This window comes from Diadema antillarum, unplaced genomic scaffold (assembly GCF_040938485.1).
Source record: "Diadema antillarum isolate AM-2024a unplaced genomic scaffold, OU_Dant_1.0 scf00000029, whole genome shotgun sequence".
Classification (NCBI taxonomy): Eukaryota; Metazoa; Echinodermata; class Echinoidea; order Diadematoida; family Diadematidae; genus Diadema; species Diadema antillarum.
In genome coordinates, this window is record NW_027270918.1 from 4,698,806 (window position 1) to 4,726,022 (window position 27,217).

Consider the following 27,217-nt stretch of genomic DNA (forward strand, 5'->3'; position numbering starts at 1 on the left):
CACATTAAGTTGGATTACCTGTCTATAGCGGCCACCTGTCTATAACGGCCACTTTTTTCGTTTCCCTTGGGTGGCCGGTATAGACAGGTTTGACTGTAATTTAACAATTAGGAACAGTTTGGTAAATCATTTATGTAAATCATAAAAAGAAGAGGGCCAAAAATGGAACCTTGAGGGACTCCACATTTCACAACCTTATAATCCGATTTGAAACCTTCTATTACAGTATATTGCTGTTGATTATGTAAATAACTTTCAAACCACTTTAAAGCCACACCCCGTATACCATAATGACTAAGTTTATGCAATAGAATATCATGATCAATAGAGTCAAAGGCTTTTGACAGGTCAAAATATATGGATCTCCCAACATATTGTTCCGTACGCAATAATACTAATATGCAGTCAGCATCTTTTCCACACATCAAGCCGTAACGACAACTTACATTTACAAGGAATGTGGTCTAGTTGACCCTTCCATTACTGTATTAGGGTGGGGAGGAGACGTGAGAGAAGAAAAACAGACTGTTTAGAATAGTGCCGCACACCAGCTGGCATTTGGTACTTGGTTTTTGGTACTTCGTGATGATTCTCCAAAAGACCCAAGCGGAGTTTAAACTGGAGGTGGCGGCAGAGGGTGGACTCGGGACGGGACAAAATAATTTAAAGGGATGGTATAGTATTGGTGGAGATGAGGATTGGCCTTTTAAGTTTGCTGTTTTTGTGAGATACCAAGAAACCACTTATGAAATAGTATAGAGCATACCATTTTAAGAGGAATTCAACATTTAGTTGATGAAAATCGGCTTTGGAATGGCTGAGACATCCAAAAACAAAGTAAAATAAAGTGATGCTAATAAAAGGTGGGTCCCACCATTTATTAGGATTGCTCTGTTTTGGATATCTCAGCCAATTCAAAACAAATTTTCATCAAGTAAACATTGAATCCCTCTTGGAATTACATGCTCTTTCATATATCATAAGAGGTTTCTCAGTACCTCACCCAAAAATGTTAGAAACTTGAAGTTAGTTCTCAACCAAAACTATTACAATCCCAGCAGTCTTAGATGTGGCTGAATTAACTTGGGAGATTACGCTTTGACTTATGAGTCAGGCTTTTCCATGTCCTTGTGGTTAAAGGGAAGAAAGAAATCCTGTTTGTGTCTATATCCGTGTTTCCAATTGGTACCTCAAATGACTCAAAGCAAACTGATTCAAATGTCCCCATCTGCTTCTTTCCCATTTAGGACAAAATTGCAAGCACCCTTAAATATTCACATTTAATCTAATTAGGTTACCTATGTCTCAGTTTGACAACGGTCATTTACATTAATACATAGATAATCTACACATATGTGCGTCTACATGGTCTGATAGGGCTATGTGTACCACTCTACCAGGTTCTATGTGGGCCTTCCGGTACATTCAATGTATATATAAGCCAGGGAACAGTTCTTACTTCATAATCAGCTTCTACTTCATCAAATCTTGGGCAATCCAGGGGTTATGGGGCCATACCATGCATTAATTAATATTCAATTTAAGTTACTGGTATGGAAGCCCTACTACATATCGACCACCTTCTTTTAAACCGACCGCATATAATTGGCGCACTGAACACATAGTACCGGTACGCACTTCTCTGCGCGCAAAGCACATAAAAATGGATTGGCTTTGAATGTAGATGAGGATGGTGTGGGAAAACGCGATAATTCACTGTTCATTAATGGTTTTAATCAAGGACAAAATTTCGAATGAATATTTTCACCGAATCGTAATGACAGCACAATGTAATGTCTATGGAAGTTTCTAAAAAGCTTTGTAGACGTTTTCTACAACACGGTGTTCAATACAACTCGGTTTGCGTGCATTGTCAATGCAAAAACAGCGGTCAATCCTAATAACGAGATTTACCGCGGGGAGCTGAAACGAGGCCACGCTAGTTCGTCGGCGATATTTTTGCACTGAAACTTCGAATCGATACGGGAACAACGGCATTTGATAGAGCTGGATTTTCTCAATCACGTAGGTCAAGTTTTTTACGTGAATTTCAGTGTTAAATATTCTTATCAAACAAATAAACATTAGGCGGTCGATGAGTAGTAGGTCCAACCCTAAAGTACTGGTAATGGGTAACAAAGATCTCCCGGACCCTGTTCATACCAACATGTTTCAGCTTCTCGACGATGTCACTGTGAACCAAATTTGACAATCAATATCAATAATGAAATGAAATAAATAAATATTCCTGTACATATCATTCCAACTTCATTTGATCTTGAAACTGAATAAATGACTCCTCATAAACAACTGAACCTGGTTGGCGTCAGTGACGGTTTGGCAGCTGAGCCCTATTCATTATGGAATGCTAGCTAGGGTTTCTATGAGTATAAAAACATATTCGATCAAGATTCAACTTTCGAAGTCCCAAGTATTATGATTGGTGTCGGGAATCGAAAATGTTATCAGCAAGAAGCTTGAAGAGTGCATGCAGATGGCAATAAATTCAGTCAATCAATAAGATATAAATTGTCTCTATACACTCGGTTAAATGTTCTACAAATTATAAAATATTACCTCTAATTAAAAAAGGTGTTTTGCCTCACAGATCAGATCTTGCAACTACCTACTTCAGGCTATGCTTCACGTCGTCGTCGCGAGGTTACAATCGTTTACATACGAAACCATGGATTCGATTCGGGATCCCCATCGCATCGCAAAACTATTCGTAGTGTACATACGGCATGCATGAAAGAGCGTATAAGTACGGCGCCCTCTTCTGTTTCTTCACCCAAAGCGGTAGTTTTGAAACTCCAAAGGATAACTACGGCGAACGAAGGTAGAACCGCAATGGAACCAAAGGCTGTTTCTGAAGATCCCGATACCGAGTGCAATATCAATCTCAACGGTTTCATTACACAAACGACGAAAAGTAGAATAGTCGTTGAAATATTGAAGTATATTCTGTACCATCGTGAACAAATCCCATTGCCTTTCGATCAACTTTATTTTCAGTATCAACGACCGGAAGTAAGTAGTAATTGGACATGTGTAGTCCCATTCGCTTCATTTTGTGTTTTTGAAGTTGACGTCTTGTTCATGTTTGTATGAACACACATTGTCATTGTATTTGTAGATCTACATGTTGGGTAAATTACATCCTGCTGAACAGTGCTGTGTAGAGACAGGGTTGTGCTTGTGTATGGTTCTGGGTTAGGTACATCAAAACAAATAGTAGAACTCTTTAGTAGAATAGTACATGTATGTGCCCATCTAACCGTATCATTTGCAAGTTTATGCCTTGACCGAAAGATCAGTCTGTATCTGTCCGTCGGGGAATGTTCCGCGGAGACTGCGTCTGGCTTCACGGATCCCCTCCGTATACAGACCGAAGTCAATGATGCCAGCTCCTGTGTGGCAGTAGCGCACAGATCAAACGTTACGATAAACCAAATTTCAGGCAGCTTTTTTACATTCAAATAAGTTTGACATGACATGACACATTATGCAGCAATATTTGGGGTTAATTTCTCACATTTTGCAATCGAAATACTCACAGTAACTCGGTTATAACGCAGAAATTTTATCCATATCGCAACATCGCCGTCCGCTAGCCGTAAGTCGCCATTTTGAATCTGTAAGCCAATCACATGTGAGGTACGTGTTTCAGTAAAAAAAACACGTAGAAACTACCTCGCATGTGATTGGCTAATAGATTCGTACTGTATGTTGCTGCAGTTTGAACGTGACGACGCGACGGGCTGGTTGATGTGTGTTTTACGTTGAAAATTCGACCAAAATGTTGGATTATTCATTCATCTGGTGAGTGCAATATACTCTTGAATAGATGATTCCACTATACAAGCTTAAATTTGCCGACCTAGGGCCGTGAATTAGACGCAATCGAGAAGGGTGAGGTACCTCACCCAATTTTCCATAGAGACAGTGGTTAAGAACATCCACACAGCAATGGGTACTGCAACCTTCCGTCTGTCTACGGAGGACAGCGTTAGTGGCAAAATATAAAAGAGTCCTCCGGACAGACGGATCTTTCTGTCTAGTTTATGCCTTGCTGTAGACTAACTGCGACAGCCGCCACACGCAGTGTGGCGGCTGCGCCGTGCTCCCATAAAAGATCTTCATGTTGAACAAACGGGTGCCTTTGCGGCGCTATATTTCCTTAATTTTGCAACAGAAACTACTAGGAATACTTACATGGGTCGATGAAATCTAAATGACTATCATCGGCGACTGTTTGATGCATTTCATTGCTTGTGATGCACAAAATGATGTCTTATAAGCAGCTCACCGATGTTCACAGAATTCACAATCACTTGCACAAGCGCACAGAATACTTGAACTATAACGTAAGCGAAACTGCGGGGAAGCCGCCAGGACCGCGCCTGGCGGCGCGGTCTCCGGGGCTAGCTGTAGACTAGCTGTACTTTGTAAAAGTTGGTATTTTTGTTGACCGAAAGATCAGTCTGTATCTGGCCGTCGACGTCGGGGAATGTTCCGCGGAGACTGCGTCTGGCTTCACGGATGGAGCGATAATGTGAAAAATATAAAAGACTCCTCCGGACAGACGGATCTTTCTGTCTAGCATTTTTGTAATTTTTGCACTAAGCTGAGCAGCAGATGTAAAGTCAAAAACATTAATTTTGCTTTTGTGGGCTAAATTTGTGCTGCGCTGCACAGCTGTGCATTTAATTTTTGTATTGTATGTTTGAGATATCATTATGTTTCATATGTGAAAATCAATGCAAATCATGTACAATGTCAATGCAATGTCCATCAAAAGTTTGAATACTCGCTTGCGCGCTTGCACACATACACACACTTGTGCACACACAGGCAAATGCTACTGTAGTATTAATATGATTCAACCCATTCAATATGTCCATAGAAAATCATGAAATTATCTATACTGGTTTTAGAATTTGCATTCAAAGCCAGAAGTAGTGTGAAGAAACTCACAGAAATTAATACGTACAATGCAAAAGAAAACTATTTCTGTAATACAGTACAACTGTCTAGGCCTATAGCAGTAGACCTGTGTGTTCACATAGTGAAGGTATACATGTAGCTCTAGGTATCAGGAATTGTCAATTTATGTTTGATTGTTCACAACTTCTGTAAAAAAAAAAAAACATTTTTGTTTTTGTTTTTGATGGAATTTGCTCATGGTTTTACCTTTCATTTCCTTCATAATTTTTATGCTTCTGTTCACACTAACTAATTTTCAGGGTCCCACTTCCCCTTCTAATTTTGAACTCATTAAAGTGTATTGTCTATTTGTTGTTTTTTTTTCTGTCTGTGCTCACAGGTTTGTTCATCAGGTAACAAGAAAAGCCTCTTCAAGAAACGGATGTGCCAGGTAATGAAGGACTTTCAGGAAGTCTTTGACAATGTTGACACTCTCTTCCAGGACACTGATGTATCCGATCTTATCATTCTCTTGGGCTCCACATGGATCAATCCCAAGGAAGTCTTTCATATACGCTTCTCCAATAACAAACAGGTGAAAGAGACACTCACTGTAAAGCACTGTGTGCGGAACGTGGCCCGATCTCTGATCACCAACGGACCCCTGAGCGATGTCTCCCCGCCCCCCATCACCAGCCTACTCTGCCTGGCCCATGCGCCCCGTTCTTACAAGCCGACGTGGTTCAAACCCAAGGCGAATTTCAAGGTTCCCTCGAAGGGGCGTCAGTGTCGCATCAACGTAAGCTGCGGGATGGTGCACAGCAGTTTAGCTGCCGAAGACCACATCTGGATGCAGACACCATCTGGGATCAAAGGGATTAGAGACACCGTATCGGAGCATGCCACAGACCTCTGGAGCAGTTGATGAAAGCTTTATGGGCTCTCTTCTATCTGCAGAGCATGTTCAATAGAATACATCCCTGGGAGAACCATAGAGGGAGTTACTGCATCATGATACAGCCAATGACATGAACACCAAACTCCATTCTTAATATAGTTAGACTACAATTGTGACTTATTTTTTATGAATTATATTAGCAACATAGGATACAAAATATCAATTCTGAGAGATTTTATGTAGGTAAAACTTTGTACATACTCAAGAGTATGATGTATCTATTGATGCCTTTTTTTTCTTTTTAGATATTAATCTCATGACCTCAACAGCAGTGGTATTCTGTAATCATGGGATGTCAGTCTCCCATCCATTAGCCACGGCTTGACATTTTAGCGTCGGCCCGGTGGTCCATGGCCACTAAAAATCAGTGTTGGGCAACCAAATTTATCTTCTGGTAGTCAGATCGGGTGACTAAGATTCAAAATAGATTGTTACATTTGCTTTTATTTTTGGCCACTACGTATCTTTTTCTGGCCACCAAAATTTCAGATTTAAAATTTTTAGTGGCCCAAATGGGCCACCAGACAATAAAGTTGCTGTTGAGCCCTGCATAAATAGCTGACTTCATACTACATGCAGATGTTTTACTGAATAGATAAGCTTTTAAAATGGTATGGCTTTAACTTAGAATTGACACTTTTATTAGAGAGATTGCATTTGAGTAATCACATTTGCAGTGAAGTATATACACATATTTTTCTTGCATTTAGAATAATTCTACTCAGGTGATAATCTGTAGATTTCTTTGTGTGATGTGTGTGCATTTGTAATGCAGTAAGTCTGTATATGTATCCTGTATATGACTTAATCCAACATGACTGTTTTAAAATCCAAGTCTTTAATGGAAACCTAAACTCAAAGAGATATCTTGACTGCAGTTGATGAAAACAAAGGAGATGAATCACAGTATGCTTGACCACATGATACAATAACGAACCCATCAGTTTCTGGGGGAATTTTGTTGCAGAAATGATCACATTGCCATCATCAAATTGGCAATTGTAAATTTTACTGCACATCTAATATTGGAGAAAGTTAGATTGAACAATGCACACAAACTCATTAAAACAAGATAAAAATGATGCCGATTTTGAGAAGGAAACTGTACCTGTATCTTCTTAGATGTGTTGCCAATTTAAATACCCATAGATTTTGCAACTGGGAGGCTCTGGAAAATTCTTCAACACAAACAATTACTGTACAAGTGGACAAGAAATGACCAAATCTAAAGAAAATTGTTTATTCTACCTCACAAACAGTAACATGAACACTACCAGAATCATAGAATTTTGTTTCTTGAAATTTTGGGGTTCAGAAAGGAAAAAAGATGTGAAAATTAGGCAATCTGGCATCTACCATTACTGTCTTTGGTCCCCACAAACTTGCTTTCTTGGTCACAAAAGTGTTTGCTTCAAGAAATCCCCACTTGCAGTCACAGATCTGTAGCAAAATTTTTGTGAAATTTTCCAGAGCAATCAATTTCTGCAACTGGTGTGACATGTGCAGTACTGGTAACATATGATATATACATGTGCACATTTATGTACTCTGAGTTGAGAAACTTTATATCTCAGGAAATTGAAGTTAGTGATATTTCATGCTCAAAACAAATGAACTGTATGACATAGGAAACGAAATGACTATTTTAGGGTGCCATTTTGATTGCGGACAGCAATCACCTTGTCGTAACCGCTTTCTGGTCTTTGTCCGCTAATGTAATCCACAATGTTGATATGTACGAACAGTTTAATTCCAGCAGCATACAGTTTCTGTGAGCCGTATGACTCTAAATGGTAGAATAACTTCCAAGTTTATCAACCCTATTTGCCAAAAGATAAAAAGTCCTTTAAAAATCATTAAAAATCCAAGATCACTACTAAAATTTGATAATGTACATATTCCTTGGGTTATTTTCAGCCTTTCCTGTAAGTTTCATCCACATCCATCTACAAATTTGGAGTTATTTTGTAAACAGACAAACAAACAAACAAACAAACAAACAAACAAACAAACAAACAAACAAACCGATGCTGACTAAGTGTATTTACCTCTTTGGCGGAGATAGATTGTACATGCAAGACACACCAATGCAAATGCACTAGGCAACATACTTTCTGAAAGTGGAATAATTTTAAGCAATTAAGTAGAAAATATTATATTGTTTGAATGATAGGTGCTGAGTGCAAATGCAGCAATTGATGCATCATATTTTGTAGATACAATTATGAATTATGCATAAACCATGAAATAAGCATGATATACTGTTTGTATCAAAGATATCAATTTGTTTTGTTGTAATGTTATTTCAAAAGTGCAACTGTACTCGTTTTCATACTTCCATCAGAGTTTCTGAAAATTTTGCCTAGATTGACCATTTTTTAGTGTTCTTGCTTCCTGTATTGACACAGAATGTCCATTTTGGATGACTTGTTTTGGGTTTTTTTTCCAACTTCAATCTTGTCATTAAATGAAGGACAAATTTAATGAAACTGAATGAAAGAAATTCATCTTTAAACCTTGGAGGGGTTTTTAATCATATTACTTCTTCAAGAAAAATTCAAATCCTTTGTCATCTTCATATAAAACTTTGGCAGATGTTTGAAGACCACCATCTCTTTGTAACTGAGTACATTACTCCTGTATGTAAATGTAGTTTATATTTCAGTGAATGTAAATGATTCAAACATTTTACTAGCCTAACTGACAAGGGGATGTTATGGTTCTTTGTGCTAAGCACACACAAAAAAATACATACATGTAAAATGGCACTGGCAGAAAATAGCTTGTATGTGAAGTTTTTAATCATGGAAGTAGAGAAGAGAGGTCTTTGTAATTGTTGTTTTGATAATTTTCTTATCTTAAAGAATGCAGATTCATATTGTCATGGCTTACAATGAGTTACTAAAATACATTGTACTTTATTGCCGAGTTGGGTTAGCAAGATGTGTAGGCATGAATTCAAGCATCATCAACAATTGATGCATTGAATGACTTGTTGATCGTAGCTTTAATCGAAACTGTAAGCCTTAATATTCTTTCATTCAGAGCCTGCTTATAGCCATAAGCTGATGGATTGGAATTTATATATTTCAGCAGTTTTATGGCATAGAGAAATCACACCTGGACTATGCCATGGAACTGTTAGCCTGTCACAGTTCAGGTCAATAAGGGTGTATGTAAGTAATGATATTAATGATCTATTTTAACCATTTCATACTTAAATACCGGTAACCTCAGATCAGTGTAAATGCTGCGTAATACTCATTCCAATATAACATGTTGATTTTGATACTGATACAATACTTGTACTGAGACTCATGGATCTTCTGTATGTATGTACATTGTATGTGTATGTGTTCCTGTTGCATATGAAGTGCAGATGTCCCTTCAGGGCTAAGCGCGTACATTGTACTTTCTCAAGGCCCAAATCACACCAGCATTTATCATCTTGTGACTGTCATACACTTAGTGTCATCTTTCAGCACTTCTCTATTTGAGAAGCAAGATGTTTGATCTGAACTGGGTCTTAAAAGTACAGTCAACCTGTCTTGTTGATCTCCCATTGGTTGAATGATAGCTTAAGTCAAAAGTCAATCTTTTCATGTCCTCTTCTCTTTACATTCTCTTGATTTTAATCCCTCATTTATAAGTTGAATTATCTCTAAGTCAAAGCTAATGTATTTCTTCAGTCCAAATAGATTTGACTTATGCAAGGTTGACAGTAGCGTCCTGCATCGTACAACACTTGAAAAGTTTTTTATTTTTTTTATATTTTACTATTGTCTTTTTTTACACTGTATCTCCCTCTAGTCAAGATTCTTCATGTGATTGTGTGTGTGTGTGTGTGTGTGTGTATGTATGTGTGTGTGTGTGTATGTGTGTGTGTGTATTTTTATAACCAAGATTATTCCATGATCCCACAACTTTTGGCATAATCACGGTTTGTCGTAATGACGTGTATGTGTGTGTGTGTGTGTGTGTGTGTGCACACGTTTTAAAGACTACATCAGTCTTCTGACATCTATAATGTACAGTCAGCCTTGCTTTTAAAAGTCGACCTCGCATATGTCAAGTAATCGCCCAAGTCAAAGGTCTTTTCAAGTCCTCTTCTCTTTATATTCTATTGATTTTAAACCTATAACTCGAATTTTCTCAAAGCTGTCTTCAGTCCAAATAGATTCGACTTTAGGCAAGGTCGACTGTAATAAGTGATCACAAACAAGTCTGGTAATATTCATAAATACCCTGTGATGGCATGCATCATTCCTTTTCTGTCTGCATATTGCATCTCCAGGGCATTTCTTTGACAGTACAGTATAATATGATGTATGAGATTGCTCTTAATAAAATACCCCATGAAATTTAAGATTTGACTTTCTTATATAGTTATTTCTGTCTGTCAGGGTAGTTATGAATAATATTGTACATGAACAAAGGATACAAATGTTGTTTCCAATAGTGCCCATTTGAACAAATTCCCCTATAGGGATGCTACCTGCCAAGTTTGGTGAAAATCTGTCATGGGGTTTTCAAGAAGATGAAAATGTAAAAAAGTTTATGCATGGTGGACGATGAATGCTTGCAATAGCTCACTTGAGCCTTTGGCTCGGGTGAGTTAAAAATTGGGACTTTTATTTTACCTTTGAGATAAGTGAGGTTGACTGTACAATGTCAATAGCATTTTGGGAGAGTGGTGCCGAGGGGATTAATGAATGTCTTGTTCATTTTTTTTTAAATATGAAATTTTTGTAACTGATAATCAAATTCATTTCAGTATCTGAATACTTGTAGTTCGATTAAAAGCAAAAGAAATGGGTAAACTTCTCCCTCCAGACTTAATTTGCATGAATGTGTCAATGACATATATAAACATTCGTAGCTGCATCCTCCCTGAATGTTCAAAATTCATTGCATATAAACCGGACTTTTGTTTCTGATTTTACTGATGTCTTGGTCAATATCAAAATATGTATGAGAAAAACATTACACTTCATTTTTTTTCAACAATTCCTGACTATTTATGCTGTTCTATTAATACATGCAATGATGACTATAATGAGTGCCTTGCACCACCACCACGAGGTAGGACATTGCTAAGTCCTCTCTTATCAGTTGAACCAAATACAATGTATTGGAGTGTTGATCATTTGACTGGAGAATGAATTTACTCTCCTAAAAAAAATGAGAAAAAAAAATGATCAAATTGCATCATAGAATACACAACAGGACAAAATGATATGAGTTTTGCACAACCATGGACAGTGATGCATTTATTTCATGATAGGTACGTTACATTTGAATTCAACTTTCTTAATTGCACAGTATGTAAGCAAGAACAAATCTGACATTTTCCACATTGTCTACAACATCGCATCAGCAAATCTTGCTTTGAAGTTTAATTTGAATTACTACAATACAATACAACTCAATTGTATGAAACATGATTAGCTGTTGAGTCACACATCATATTGAGAATCTTTTGAGTGTACACAAGTGCTGATCAAACATGCAATCACTCAATTGACAAGGTATAGAAAAGGCAGGTACATTTATAACATATGCATGGTCCACACAGAGATGCCTTTCTGTAGCAAGACTGATACTTGAGGTGACGAAGAGACAAATAAGCACTATTTTTGTTTCTTTTTTTTTGTGCACTGTACTCCCATCAAGAGTGTGAAATAAATTTTGATTACGAAAAAACATACTGTACATGTATTTTGACAATCCCTTGATTTGCTTCCCGATTCTACTCTTACGAGATCTTTGCATTACCTGGCAACTTTGCACTGTTCACATCTTGCAAAATTGAAGGAAAATTAACACAAGAAAAGAGTTAGCTCTAGGGACGATAAATTCATTTTCTGCACTGTGCTGGAGAGCAGTAACACTGACTGAAAAGGAAGATAAAGGGGAGGAGGCTTGTCATTCTGTCATTCCTTGCTGAGTTTTCAGAGATGATGCTTGAATTCAGAGAAAAGAAGTCAACTGCAGATTACCTCACAAAATTCTGTCATGATTCAGAAAGTATTTGATGATCATCCTGCACGAGTGCATATACAGTACACTGTATCATCAGCTGAGAACCAGAAGGGCATTATCGGAAGGGGGGGGGTGGGTACTGAATTATTGGTACAACATTGCAGAGCTTGATTTCCTCTACATCATGGTGTCAATTTTAGATCATTTTCAATTTCAGTAAAACGTTGAAAATCAAAACACAAGGATGTCTTTTTACCTGATATTTGGAACAATGCTCATAAATCTTCCCACTTACATAAGCTTTTTATTTCATGAAATTGTTTTGTTTTTATTTATGCCGAAATCTTAGAACGAGATAGCACCCTTCTGGTTTTCAGCTGACAATATTACACAATAAATGCACATTCAGCATATTCATACATTTGCATACATGTATACCTAGAAAGCTTGAAAATGCCTTCCCACATTGCTCATAGAATCTTGTCACACAAAAAACATGTTCTCTCTCAATCATATATTTCCATTCAAATACAGTGTATCTACATAACATGATTTCAAATCAATACAAAAATAAGTCTTCAACATCACAGGAAGCACATTAGATGAAACATTTCACACATAAAATTCTCTCTGAGCATACATTGTACAATGTATATGAGTCGCTGTTGCCATAACAATACATGTTGTCATGGTTACAACTATCAATGCATCTCTGGGGCAAGTCCACCACCGCATATATTCATCTGATCATGAACATTTTTTCAAGCTTTCATCTTGTTGGGAATCAGTTCACACAAACGTGCAAATACACCTTCTACATGTAGTAGCTCATCATATTCAAGAAAGCATATTGTTTTCTTACTGTTATGGAACTTGTCTCACTCTCGTCACACTAAGTTTGTGCTAATTTCAGATAAGACTGATTCATATGCACATGTTATCAAAGCAAAATCAAGTTTCAATCATTTAAGATCAAACAGCTTTCAATTTATGAATAGTATTATTAGTATTACTGTCGCAAAATAAAATAAAAAATCATTGTTTTTGTTTCTTTGTGATTATTCCCGAATCGTGTTGTTTTTGTACAGAATTTATTACAAGCTACTGACTCATGAAACACTTTGCCTGTGGTGAGAAAATGCTCAGAGTCCCATAAAAATAAAAGATTTGAACAAAGATTTTTAAAAAAGGACACAAAGGTTTGTTGTCCAAAATGAACTGAATTATCCATGTGTCAGTTTTATCACATTTACTGAAAGACTGTGACCACATAATGACAAAGAAAAACCGTTACGAACACAATGAAAATAAGTAGACCAGTGACAGCCATGAAGAATGATTACCATTCAGAACGAGAACCAATTTTCACAATATAATGCATACCTAGTTCATGATGTAACCTGATATTTTATTCATTGTCAGAGCTATACAATGGTTGGCCTATGTTTCTTTCTCACAACATCCACAGAGTTTTACAATGTGTATTAGTATATGTAGCATCACACAATGAAGGTTATGTCATCAAGATGTGAGATCACATCAATAAAAATATCACCAAAATGAGATTCATGACAAGATATGAAGCAAACAACACAACTTGCATAAGATGCAGTGCATGTGTATTCAAACCAGCCACACCTCATCTTTCTACTGGAAATTTAGTGATCAATATAGCAAGGCTAGTCTGCACACTGGCACTGGTCCGATGGTCCCTGACCAGTAAAATCACTGTCGGACCAGTAACTTTTTTCAGGAACGGACCAGTAAAGATGGACAAACTGAGTAACTACTGGTCCGACAGACAGGTAGGACCAGTACAAAAAATGGGTTGGTGTGCAGCCCTGAATATAGCATCCTCTGACGGTACACCTTTTGTAGTCAATCCAAATTTCTCAAATTCTGATGCTTGTAGATCTGTATCATGCAAACCCACTGAACTCTTCCATGGATGAGTGGCGACACATATTTCAACACTCCCAGCTACATTTCCTGCATGTAGGATATCTCATCACAGACAATCAGCTTCATCCATTAGTGTATCCAATCAAAACATTGATTTGTTTATCGTCAAAGTCGCTGCCTATCAATACACACCATGCAAAGTCTACTCAATTATTAATAGATCCATCCATTAATATCCATTGAATTGATAAAAAATATCATGCATGCATCATTACTAAAAAGCATCTAAGCATTTTCTCAAATGATATACATCAGTGTATCACAATCCTATATTCACGTAAAGAAATTGGTTTATCTCACGTGTGTCATGTCACAGACAAAGTAAACCCTCCACACATGTACATCAAACAAGTGAGACGCAAGTACTGATTTATATGTTAAGTACCACACCCGCACCTATTTACAAATTATATACAACACTGACTGCATGATGGTACTATATAATATCTACACATTTTGCACATACGAGCATGTAATTGCATGAAAGAGTTGTTTCAATAGTCCTCACCTTTTTTCTACATAACGACATCTTTAATACATATATTACACACATATTGTACATTTCATACATATTTTCATGAACATCTTTGTAACTGTACATTATTCATGATACATGAACTGTACACACTTTTCCAAGAATATCCTTTTTCAAAAAGTCTTTTTCCCCCTCCAAGACACAACAAAAGCAATAACATTTTCAGAGAATAAACAGTAACAGAACAATGGTAAAAAGTAACATTATCAACAAATGGGGCACTTGTAAAAGACATTTAAAAGATTTTACAGAAGAAAAATAAGAAAAAAATGCAGTTTAGTGTAATACTCAGTATCACAAAAGTTTAAAACAGCTTTACAGAAAAGGCAGTGGTATCTTATTGCAAAAACCAAAAACATGGCCAATGTTGAAGGCAACAAATAATCAAAACAGGAAGTACCAGGTATTCGTCAATGACAGGAAAAAACACCCACGTGCGTCCATTTCTCTCCGTTGCATTCTTCTTTGGTATTAACGGTCTCCAAGGCAACCAATCTGCAATGCTATAAGCAGTCTATGTGCATGGTCATCGCCACGGTAACCATGCGACATCTAATATTGATTCATTGTCTCGCCCACTAGTCCATACCCAACACTCCGCACACTAAATTTGAAGGTGAGCGAATCCAATTGGAAACCTGCTGATTTTAATAGATTAAAATGGCCCCTAGCAACACTGACGACACTGGTGAACAATGGCATAGAGCTAATTGAAATACAGTAAGTGGCAGTATTTACACAATCAAGAAAATTAGATACCGCAAGCCTCAATGTACAGAGTCTTCTGATCCTACTGAGTGTGCTGTGGCTAATTCTTTATTGTAAATGCAAGGATTTGAAATGAAAATTACCTGCACCTTTCCTGCTCTTTTACCTTCAAAATAGTATCCTTTCATCCTCACCTATGTCGGGGTAGTCTCTACTCACAAACATGCATACTTCACTGCATAATCATTCTTTCTAACAAAGTGCCGAACAAATAACATGATTACGCTTTAATCAAATTTGAGTTAAGTAAATATCAAGCTGAGAAGGAAGTTTCACACAGACATTTTTTTTCTTTTCCTCTTGATGATAGTTTGAAGTACTAAACACCTAATCACCAGGATCTAGGCAACTGAGAACTATGAGTTAATCTTAAAAAATGGGGAAAAAAGCAACCAAAAAAATGAAACAAGTATCTGGTAATGCACATAGTTTAACAGTGAACCAGTTCCTTGACACATGAACACATCTTCAGACGTTTGGCTTGTCAAGCACTTGGGCATTCTCCTCATCACTGTTTCTTCCCACATGCTGTGTCTTTCAGTTGATGTCCATCTATTCACTTTCAAACAAATTAATATAGTTTGTTTCTTGTGCCAAAAGAGAATGCATCAACTATGATATACCAAATTTTGATCCAGTCAGTAGGACACCACAGTGACTTGGTCCATGTGTCTGCTTCAGATGGCGCATATTTGGAGCAAGAACGTGCACTCCGCTCTGAACATCGTAAGACAGTCAGCACCGTGAGGGCGGGCTTCTGGGTCTGGGGCCCAGACATAGCGATCCCTGTCTAGGCTTATCCTAGAGCCAAATCTCAGCTTGACCAGTTGAAGAGCCCGTGGAATGTGAACGACCTCTTGACCTTCTTCCTGCTGATGAGTTCACCTGTTGCAGGTTCAAGAGAAAATATCAAGAGTTCATGAGACGGTGAGAAATGATCAAAGTTATCTTAAATCCTTCTGGAATTCTGGAGGTGATGCAAAGAAAGTGACTCCTGAGAAGGTACATCTGTAAATTACAGCTCAAACTGTGGTATACACCCAACTAAAAATTGTACAGTGTTTGGTTAATTATCTGGTAATCACTTACAATGGACATAATCTTTAGCTGCAAAGAGGCCATAGAACTTTCTCTTCTGTTGCACCATGTTCTTGGAACTCTCTACCAATCCCACTTCCAAATTGCTACAGACCTCGATATCTTCAAATCTGAACTGAAGACCTATTTTTTTCCAGCAAATTTGTAAATGTGTGACGCATTGTTGGAGCTGGGCACCTGTGAATGCTTCTACAGATAAATGGCACTTACGCTGTTTCATTATCATCATAGTGTACGGACTATTCTTTTTGTTGATGACAGATGTGTTCATATTTTTATACTATAAGTACCAGTACTTGACTACTTCCATCTCTCATCAGACAAGATGACAGCAAGAAAAAAAAAATTGATGTACTTTAATATGTGTATATGAAGGAAAAAAAACTGAGCTGTGGAGGAACATGACAATTCAAATGTTAGTGATTTAAGGAACATGATAGGCATTCTGAGATATACCTTTATCTGAGAAGGTTGCTAGACACAGCCTGTCCATCTTGGTGCAGAGGCTCGTCTTTGGTTCTTTGGTCGGCAAAGCTCCGATAACAGGCGCCGTCACTTCCATAGCAGCCCTACATGGTACAATGAAGTGACAAATAAGACTTCAGCAAATTGGAAACCATATTCTAATGACAAATATCTCACATCATTCTCTGTTTCTCTTCTTCTTCAAAGAAACCACCAACCACTGAATTCATCAGAGTGACAAAGCACTGTAGTGTCTTTGAGCTATCAGTACCCAGGTATTTATATTGTTCATTTTCAAGGGAAGAAATTGAAATACCATTGCCTTTTTTCATACATGTCAACTTCATTACAAATCAAGTATTATGGCAACCTTAAAGGCCTAAACAATGTACACCTGTTACCAAATTTTGGTCCTCATAACATAACTTTATAGGCCCTTGTCTATTCATATTTGAAGCATATTTTGTCATTGCTGAGTAAAATTTTTCTTTGGTATTAGCATGGTAGGGTCCATGGTATTAGCAAGCAATCTCACTATATTATATAGATAAGCACTAATACCACTTCCAATATTAATTCTACAATTCTACAATACATTCTATTTTTCATCTTTTAAGCAAAGGATTTTTTTAATTTTTTTTTTTTTTGGTAAAAAATTACATGCTTTCATCTCTCTCATCAAAATTTCAACCCTACAGTCATGTGATGCTACATATAGCTAATTCATTCTTATTTCACATCAAACGAGAGTGTCAAATGATGATTTGTGAGCAGGTCAATGGAAAACTTGAGAAGTGATGACATCATCACATCTAATTTGCATATCTATCTAGCCAAAGCATGTCAAACTCTAAAATAATTCTACAATTTTTTTTTTTTTTTAATCTGCTTTCAATGACACTTCTAAAATTCTGCATGAGAGATTTTATACCACGTTCTAGAGTTGACTGGAAATATAGCATGGCCTTGAATCTTTTACATGCAGTAAGTCATGTCCATGCCATCTTACTGTCTCCTCTCAACCCTTCTACCATCCACTCATCTTCCCAAACTACCATCCACCCATCCATCCATCCTCCCATCCTCCCATCCTCCCATCCTCCCATCCTCCCATCCTCCCATTCACCCATCCTGCTGGTATACCTCTGTGACGTGGCTGGTGCGTCGGTTTCGTCCTCGCCCACTTTGTTACAGTTATTCTCATTGCTGTTAGTGTTCAGTTAGTGTGGAAAAGAAACAAAACAAAGCATAACATAAATATATAAGAACCGAGTGGGTTACGAAACAAAAATTCATGCAGTTAGAAAGAACAGCTGTCAAACACCATGGCATAACGGCCAGAGGCCTGGGTATCATGACCCTTACAAGGACAGGAGATAGAGTGGTCATTTGAACCAATAAAATGATATTGTCAATTACCAATTCAAATGACCTAGGGCTAAAATATCAGGACCTTCACCAGGACAGATGACAGGGGGTTCTTTTTTTAAAAATGATGACATTCTCCCCGGACCAAAAGGAAAAAGAGTGTGATTATGTGTGATGACCACTTGTGATGTATTCGCTTCTGACCAAAGCAACAACAAATTTTGAATTTCACTTTTCTCTTCATTCTTGCTATTCATTCCAAAACATAATGAAATATGAGTCCAGCTTTAATTTGACAGTGTCTAGATATGCACCCGATGTGAGCACTGTCTTTCTGATACGATGTTCCTTTAATTTTTTTTTGCACATACATAGTGCTGTACAGCAGCTTTGTATAAATTGTTTTTATTGGGCCTCTGGTTTGATTGGACAGAAATGTTATGTTCACATTAAACTCTAGCTGAATGTCATTGTTTTTTGGGGTTTTTTGTTTTGGTTTTTTAAATGCACATACACACACGCGCAAAGAAAAAAAAATATTCACATATTGTACCTTCACAATATCACTTTCAAAAAGGTTTGTATAAGTATTAGTCAGAACAACTTCACAAGGTTAGTATAAGGCACTACAAAGTGAGTACTATCATTGATACTTGTGTGTGCATTACATGAATGTTGGCTGTGTACTTTCTTGAGTGAATGCAATAAAATTGGCTTTTGCTCATGCAGATAAATGTGTAATGTCATTTGACTAGGTAATACATCAAAGACAATCAGTTATGACACATGTAGGTAAAATTAAAAATTTTAGTTGAATGTTTTCTTTGTGTCTCATGATTACAGATGCCATGGCAACAACTGAAAATGTCACAGCTGATTGGCTGTTGCCTTCCTGTTGCCATGGTAACTGAAATTACTGCTGATTGCTGTTTAACATTAGTCATATGGTGTTTTCTGAAATGGGGTTCTGATCACAAAACTAGTCAGTTGGAGGAGAATGAGCTCAGCTTGACGTGGTCACCACACATCACAGCACACGATTGGGTTAACAGGTGTACTCAACCACATGCAACATGACAGTGTTTGGCATTCTGTAAAATCACTCGCTCTGTACTTACTGGGACCTACTCCTTTTCATCTGTACACTGTATGTATAAGAACACAAAATAATGTTCCACATTTGTCATGTTCGTTGGCTTAAAGATACCATGCTTTCTAAATAAAAGTCAAATCATTTCTATTCCCTGAAATCTAAAATGAATGTAATCACCATAAACAGGCTCAAAGAGAAATGATTCTACACAAATATAAATGTCTGCAAATCAAACCTTCAGAGTAATTTCTCCATCATTGTATGAGAAAACCAAGTATGAAGTTCAAGCATCAGTATACATCTTATTTCTGCCATTAACATACTGCAAATAATAACAGAAGCGCAATGTTTGCAGTATCTAATAAAGCACAAAGACCAAAAATTGACTTGAAAGTGTATGACGCGCCCATAAAATGATAAGCTGATACATGAAGAAGCAAAGATAATGTATGCCTGGAGACAGAAAGAGAGAGGATGGAGAGAGAGAGATATGGTGAGGGAGAGATACAGAGGGAGAAAGGTATATAGAGGGAGAAAGAGATATATAACAGAGAGAAAGAGAGAGAGAGTTTTGCACAGGTGCTAAAGGCCATGTGAGAATAATACAAGAATATATGAATTTGCATGACTACACTGAGGCTGAGTGAGAGCAAGAAAGAGATAGTGAGAGAAAGATATATACATCTATAAATTAATCTAGACAGAGCTATGATATACAGGTGTGCTACAGATATAATGATGGAAGCTGCGCCTCTGATTGGTCAAAAGTTGCTGATAAATGTGAGCAATGAAAAGAGGAGTATCGGAAAAGAAAGATGCCTACCTGAGCAGTCCTCCCATCACGGTGTGGTTTGTTTTTCTCAGCGAGTTCTCGATGTCTCTCTTGTTCAGCTCGTCCACACAAGCCTCAATGAGTGCATTCATCATGACAGCCTGGTTTGGGGGGGGGGGGGGGGAAAGAGTATGATCAAAAGTAATCACTACTTCTACTAATATAATACAGACCCTTCCAGTGTAATGTTTTCTCTAAATTTTGACTATGCCTCTCTTTTTCTGTTTCCCTTTTAAATCACAATCATGGTCTTGACTGACATCTCTAGGCAATGGATGGCTTCACTGGTGCTCACCATTAAAATCAGTTGCTTTAATATGATGCTATCTCCTTCTTGTAGTATTTTATCTTTATTTCTCTTACATTTCTTTTTTTTTTTTTAATGAGCCCTACTGAAAATGAAGGGTTTTCAGTTGAAAAACACAGAGATTTCAAATCAAATGGTGCATGTATTTATAGAGAGCCATGTTTTATCAACAATAGTACATTCAAGATTAAACTCACTATGAATATGTAAGACCTCACACTTTTGTATGTTAACAAGAGGCATGATAATTCTCCATGTCAAATTCTGAGGCAGTTCATGTGTAAATGAAATAAGACTAATGTGTCATTTATGGCCGTTATAGCCAAACTTCGTGAATATGAGGACAATTTGATTTTAAAAAAAAGAGAGACCATTGGGCAGGTGTGAAGGGAATAAGAGCAAGCTCCTAAATCTACTCATATGATGATTATCACTGAAATCAGGACTCAAAGCAACGCTCTGTAAAGTTACCTGCTTGGAGAAAACCTGCAGAACTTTGGAGCACCACTTTCCCCTCTCATGGCTGTCAAACTCCAGCCAGAGACAGGGAAGGCAGTCGCTGTCACTCCTCACTGGCTCCGTGTACTCCCACGACAGCTCATCAAATGTCAAACCCAGGAGAAGTTCCTACAAAGGAAACAAAAAACAAAACCAGGATGGCTTTTATTAAGACCCCATTCACATTGGAATCATAAGTTTTGTAGAAGGGATTCTCTTACAACATAAACAAAACTATGATTGCTTTAATAAAGACCATATTCACATCTGAATAAGTACTGTAGCAGGATTACTATAACAACAAAAACAAAACCATGACAGCTTTTATAAAGACCCCATTCACATTTGAATGATAAGCTTTGTAGTAGGATTACTCTTAAGTAAACACAGCACTTTTGCATGAATGTGGAGATACATTCTGTGCCAGTGAGTACCCAACTGCAGATATTCACCCAATGTCCCCTTTAATAATTTGAAAAGTTTCAAAATTGAGGGGAAAAAAAGAAAAAAAATTGTGTAACCACAGTAATGCATATGATATAACTGCAGGCAAACCATGAAACTTAACATACTGATAAAGGGCAAAGGTGAGAGCTTGTGGTAATGTGTGGTTGCTGTGATTTCAATACCTGTTTGACTTCATCAATAATGTAGATGCCGTCTCTGTTGATGCCAACTAGAACAGGTCTGTCCGAGGTGTCGCGAACTTTGACCGCATGGGTGTTTGCCCTTTCGATCTGGCCTCGGAAAAACACGCATCTGGAAGAGAGGCACATACGAGAAATACCTTGAGGAAGGCAATAACTGCTACACCTGATCATTCATCCAATACCCAGCAGCATCTCCTCTAAGGTTGAATCCATATCACTAATGAGACATACAACACTTTCTAATTATCATTATTCATATTAGTGGAAAAACTGTGCTCTTATCAATAACACAAAACAATACTTTGCACTACAAAACAATGCACTACAAATTTCTACATTATCTAGTGTTGTTGATTGCATATATACTAGTACACACAGCTACACGAGAGAATTATTAGTGACATCCCCTTTAATTCAAAGTGTTTGATTTAATATCTTAATGACTTCCATACAAAGACTGACAATGGTGATTAATATGTAGCTGATCGGGAAACATATCATGTTCATAAACAAAAACACTCCCAATAAAACACAAACTTACGTTCCGGGTATGAGATTAGTCATATGTGATACAAGTCATAAAAATCAGCTTGATGCTGACGTCACCACAAATATCAACAGTATTTCAAATTCATTCAGTCTACTGTGTAGACACGTAACAAACTTTGATACACATAATGTTCAGGATGTAATCGAAACAGAATGGACTTTAAACACTCAAGGATTTCTTTATGATCTGTTTCTTCCTTGCCTAACGCGTCACAGTCTCTGCGGGGGTTGGTCTCACCAACAGAAATGGTCTGCTTAAAGGTCATGCTATGTAGTTGACATATTCTAACCTTGAAATCACAATTAAAATGTTCAAGTTTCCAAGTAGACATGATGTCATGTGTATCTACGATCAAACTATGTCATCATCTATGGCATTAATATCGTGCACAATGACAATGGTATCTAAACACAGTGGTCTGTAGAGGGTTAAAAATAATAGAAAGACGGACGTAAGTACGCACACAACATAAAGAGAACTCAATGGATTCATTTGTATCTCACTGCCCCACCTGCTAATCATTTCAGTGCCAAAGCTTGGGCACGTGCCTACTACACATTGTATAGCACAAAATGATCCTCTACAGGCAATATTTCACCATTATCAAGAGAGCTGTGCAAAAGGGGCTGATTTTGTCTCAACATCCTTTTTCCGCAGTCATGAAAAAAATCTGCTGACTTCGCGGAAGAGGGGCTTACCCGTAGAAAGGCAGCTTCCAGCAGAACTGCAGGAAAAGGTTGTAGCAGTCCTCCTTACTGGTCACCTTCTCCGTGAAGTGTTTCCAGTGCTGCAGAATGCTGGCCTCAATGGACACCATGGCTCCCGTCCGGCCGCGTCCGATGGACCGTCGGCTCCCACCCTTGAACATGCAGGCAGGAAGTACCTTGCGGAGGTCATTGTCCCTGTTGTCAATGCGAGAACAAAAAAAGGGCTTGTTTACGTCATCAAATTATAGCTGAATAGATGTTCTGAGAATTATGATACACTTCCTGATATTCATTCCTTTTAGATACTCACTCCTAGAAATCAATATATATATGAAGAGTTTTATTAGATTCAATGCTTTGTTGTTACCCACTGAGCTGCATCAGACCTGAAAGATGTCACCATAAAGTATTATGGACGTTCATGTAAAACAAACACCAACCGCAAACCGCTACAGCATGAAGTTTTTAGTGTAAACACTGTAAGGCACCCTCAGGAAGTGGTGCGTTTCCCATTCCTAGAACAGGAAGGTAACCGTGGTCATGTATAAGCATAGCAGTATCTCTGCATTTCACAGCAGCCATCTTTCTAGCTATCTACCAAGCCTTGTCTTCCGGCCCTTCCACACTCAAGAGTCTCTTATTACCCATCCTCATCTGCTCATATCTTAACCCTCTGTGTGCTATGTGTATTTCCTGTCTATAGGTTTCTGTGTGAAGTTTGTGCTCATTTGAATCACTAGCACAGAAAACAGTCATGCCTGACCCGACACTCACTTGAAGAAACCCAGCTGGTGCAGGCTCTCCTCATATTTGCCGGACTCTATGTAGGTGATCAGTCCCGCTAGATACTCGTAGTCCTCCGCCTCACATGGGTACATGCCATCCAGAACGTTTCTCTTCGCCTCTTCAAACAACTTCTTCAGGATCTCGTCATTCGTGATCTGCATGACAATGGGAAAAATACGAATAAATCTGTCTGTCAGCATCCTCCTCCTCAGATTCATAAATTTGTCAGGCAAAACTTAACTTTGCATTAGATTTATTATGCAGCAGCTAACGACTATCAAAATCAATCACTGATGGATCATCCTTGCAAGTCTTGCAAGAACAGACCCTGAAACAAATATGCTACTTGTACCTGTCTATTAAAGTGCCTTTAAAAAATACATCAAAGAATCATTTAGGGGCACCATACTAAAACTGTTCACAAATTTTCCAATTGACAAGACAGGGACATAAAACCACTGATGGAATGAGAACCAACCAGCAATGAAAAAACAAAAACAAAAACTACAACTAGAGACACAATTTGCCAAGCCTGAGACAAAGGCTACACCCTTAATACTATTTTTCTCTTATAATCTAAATTGCGTCCTATAATCTGATAAAGCTTACATAACACAGTGAGTTGTTATTGGATCTGGTGAGGTCTGAAAAAGGGTAACGTGACTACCAGCCATAATGAAAGGAAGGATCAAGTGGGCGTTTCCTCTTCTCTGTTTAATAAAGCTGCATCATTGCATACATCACACTCACTTTCTTTTCGGCATCTTTCGGGTAGAACGCGTTGCGCTGGAAAGAGATGACGGGTTCATCTAGTGGTATGACATGGAGAAAATGACAACTGATGTCAGCAATTTTTTGAGCGTGAGAAACATCTGTTTGCAACAATAGATGACATGTATGGTGTATTATAGTCTCTACATTCATGAAAGCTAGAATGGAGTTATCTTCTCATCTTTATCTAGAGCTGAAAGAGATGGTGTGCACATTCTTGGCCAGCTACAAAGATAAAGATGAACAACAATGCAGAATTTTCTCTCATCTTATAAGAGTCGTGTGATAGATGACAAAAGTAATGAGCAGGGTTGCTAGGCATTATGGGATAGTTCATGTTGGACACGACTGGGAGAAAAGGGTGTCAAAATGCTTGTAGTCACTACCTACCATTAGCTTTGAGTTCTTCGCTGTGCGTGGTGTACTTGTCCAGTAAGTCGGGCCACTGTCGGCACAGTCTGAATGGAATGTGGTGAGGTTTGAGCTGTAATTCTGAGGAGGGAGGGAGACATAACGGATGGAAAATGAAGCGCAAAATCCCAGTATAAACACAAAATTACCACTCTGCACAAGCGCAATGATTCCCATCAATGCATCAACATATACTTTTCACATTGTAAGCATCATTTCCATATCTTTGTCACATGTTGTCCATGAGAATATTGATGACATGAAGTCCGTCTTATCAATGTGAGAAGTACCCATGCCATTCTCATGCACTCACACACCAAAATATATACCCACAGAGCCTACGGTACACACAATTTCCTATCAAAAATAGACAAGGGGGAAAAGGCAAATATTCACTTTTCAGATGGAAAAAAAATGCTAACAATAATGTGGTCCTATAATGGACATGGATTATATCTCTCTCCTTTTTTTTTTTTGTTCTGTTTTTCCACAGACACTACATAATTGTCCATATTAGTGTCTGTGCTGGATGCCTTGTCATTTGATACAATCTGGATCAGTAGAAGTGCCCGTCTCTGCTCAATTTCTGATAGCCCACACAATACCAGATACTTGTACATGGGGATAGTGTGAAAACAACAACACTCCATTTGAGAAAAAATATGACAAATTCTCTTGAATGAACATTCTATTACAAAGTGCCACAATGACTTTGCATTGAAATATTATTCCTCCTTGAAGAAGTAAACAAATAACATGTTGCTGATAAAATTCACACGCAAATAATTTAAAGTGAAACTTTGTTTTAAAAAAAAATAAAATATGAAACAACAAATCCTTTTCGAAGCAATGGATCATTCACACAACAATCATTCACTATAGCTCTGAGCACTGACTTAACATTCCTATCAAATTTGAAGCACTTAGGGTGTTTGTCTGAAAACTGAGTGTGAACTGATAATGGTGAAGCCTAGTCATGTGCAGCATCTGTTATGGCTATTCATGGCTCTAACTTGAGAGCACAGTTTACTAAAATAGTGAGTGAAGAGAGACAGACGGAAGACTGAGCTGATTTCTTGAATCCAAGTTTGAGAGCATGAATTCTGGGAACATGGCACCAGCTGTGAGCCAGGAGCTAATAAGATCTATACTTTGTCTGACCCCATAGAGGTACCTGTCATGAGTTAAACTTGTTCACTAAGCTATTAATGTCATGGTATCACACCGACTAGCACATGATGGAAGAGGCGCTTATCGCACTCGTGCATGTACGGCGACTGCACAATGAGTTAAAGAGCATTGGTCACTTGACGTTTTGCCGCTGCTTCTCCGCCCGAATTCAAATTTCCTGCCCAGTGCGAGATAAATCTCTTAGATAGCGAGACTAGCAGACAGTCATAAGTGCATCATGTGCTTGCCCTTTGAACACAAACACATCCACCCGGCTAGTCTTCGTACAACGGCTTCCAAGGAAGTGCACTAATCTCTCTTAAGTCACGATGACGCGATACGGCATCGCGCTGACATCATTTGACGAATCTGGCTCTTATGCAGCTCCTAGCGACGAGGCGTCAGAGCATCAAGAGATTTGACATTCCCATTGATCGGTATCTGCAGGAAGATGTAGTATTAACTTTAGGATACTAAAAAGAAAATGAGTTTTCCCCTCCCCACTCTGATGGGTTCCTTCAGTTCCAGACACGCCCATCAACCATATTCATTTGTCTGTCATCAATTCGTTGGATCTAACCACCATCAAACTGGAACAGCAGGCTAATCATAGTGTCACTGGCCCATTAAAATTTACTGCTGTAAAATGCATTTTTAAAAGTTCCATAGAATGCTCTGAACATTCTGGTACACCAACGATAAAGTTGGGACAGAACTTTTTTAGCTACTTAGTTAGTAGACGCATAATTCATTGAACTATCAAAGTATGTAAGGTACACATGCACAATACAAAATTTACTTACAAACATCCTCCCCCATCAAAATCTAGTGTTGTATAAGCCATGAAATGGCAAACAGCTCTGTGCATGGAATCACTTATTTCACAGCTTATTCAAAATCCATGTCCCTTGTACAGAACTAAAATCTTTTGGTCTGTTTATCATACAAATGATTATTAAATTCACAAGAGAAAAGCAATATCCATACATGAATATCACTCATGTAATCCAAATAAGGACAGACAATCCCCTGCAAGCTTTGTATGACGATCCACTGTGCTGGAAATATGCATAGAATTTCACTGTATCATGGAAATGTATGTTACTCTACTGATAAGTTCTGGGGCCTTGAGTGGAGACTAGGCAGATGACCAACTTTTACATTGTGTACCTCGTATCTCCAGCCTGTTTACTCCTCGTATCTTGCACAGCTTTCAAGGTATTCATCACAGATTGTGTTGACAGTCATGCGGTGTCTACCCTTTATCTTGCTTTTTTTTTCTTGTGTGTGTGTGTGTGTGTGTGTGTGTGTGTGTGTGCCCAAAGTTCATACAGTCTACTCTAAAATATCACCAGTGTTCAGGATACAGGGCCATTATCA

At 38.0% G+C, this 27,217-nt stretch overlaps 2 protein-coding genes across 2 annotated transcripts in view; one reads left to right on the forward strand and one right to left on the reverse strand.

The window, feature by feature from the left end:
- Positions 1 to 2,850: 2,850 nt before the first annotated feature.
- Positions 2,851 to 6,186, forward strand: LOC139739768 (MAD2L1-binding protein-like). The gene is made up of 2 exons (XM_071650366.1): positions 2,851 to 3,030; positions 5,327 to 6,186. Exons 1-2 carry the CDS (start codon positions 2,851 to 2,853, stop codon positions 5,849 to 5,851), a joined length of 705 nt encoding a protein of 234 aa, XP_071506467.1. The 3' UTR covers positions 5,852 to 6,186.
- A 9,694-nt stretch (positions 6,187 to 15,880) lies between these two features.
- The window catches only part of LOC139739778 (putative FERM domain-containing protein FRMD8P1), a 28,353-nt gene continuing 17,016 nt past the window's right edge, over positions 15,881 to 27,217 (reverse strand). The window contains exons 4-13 of the mRNA XM_071650377.1: positions 24,647 to 24,748; positions 24,236 to 24,294; positions 23,474 to 23,640; positions 22,691 to 22,894; positions 21,422 to 21,551; positions 20,766 to 20,921; positions 19,979 to 20,088; positions 17,838 to 17,900; positions 16,686 to 16,798; positions 15,881 to 16,016 (exon numbers count right to left, since the gene is read on the reverse strand). Coding sequence (XP_071506478.1) covers positions 15,946 to 16,016; positions 16,686 to 16,798; positions 17,838 to 17,900; positions 19,979 to 20,088; positions 20,766 to 20,921; positions 21,422 to 21,551; positions 22,691 to 22,894; positions 23,474 to 23,640; positions 24,236 to 24,294; positions 24,647 to 24,748 — 1,175 coding nt within the window. The 3' untranslated portion in view covers positions 15,881 to 15,945. The remainder of the gene's footprint in view (positions 16,017 to 16,685; positions 16,799 to 17,837; positions 17,901 to 19,978; positions 20,089 to 20,765; positions 20,922 to 21,421; positions 21,552 to 22,690; positions 22,895 to 23,473; positions 23,641 to 24,235; positions 24,295 to 24,646; positions 24,749 to 27,217) is intronic.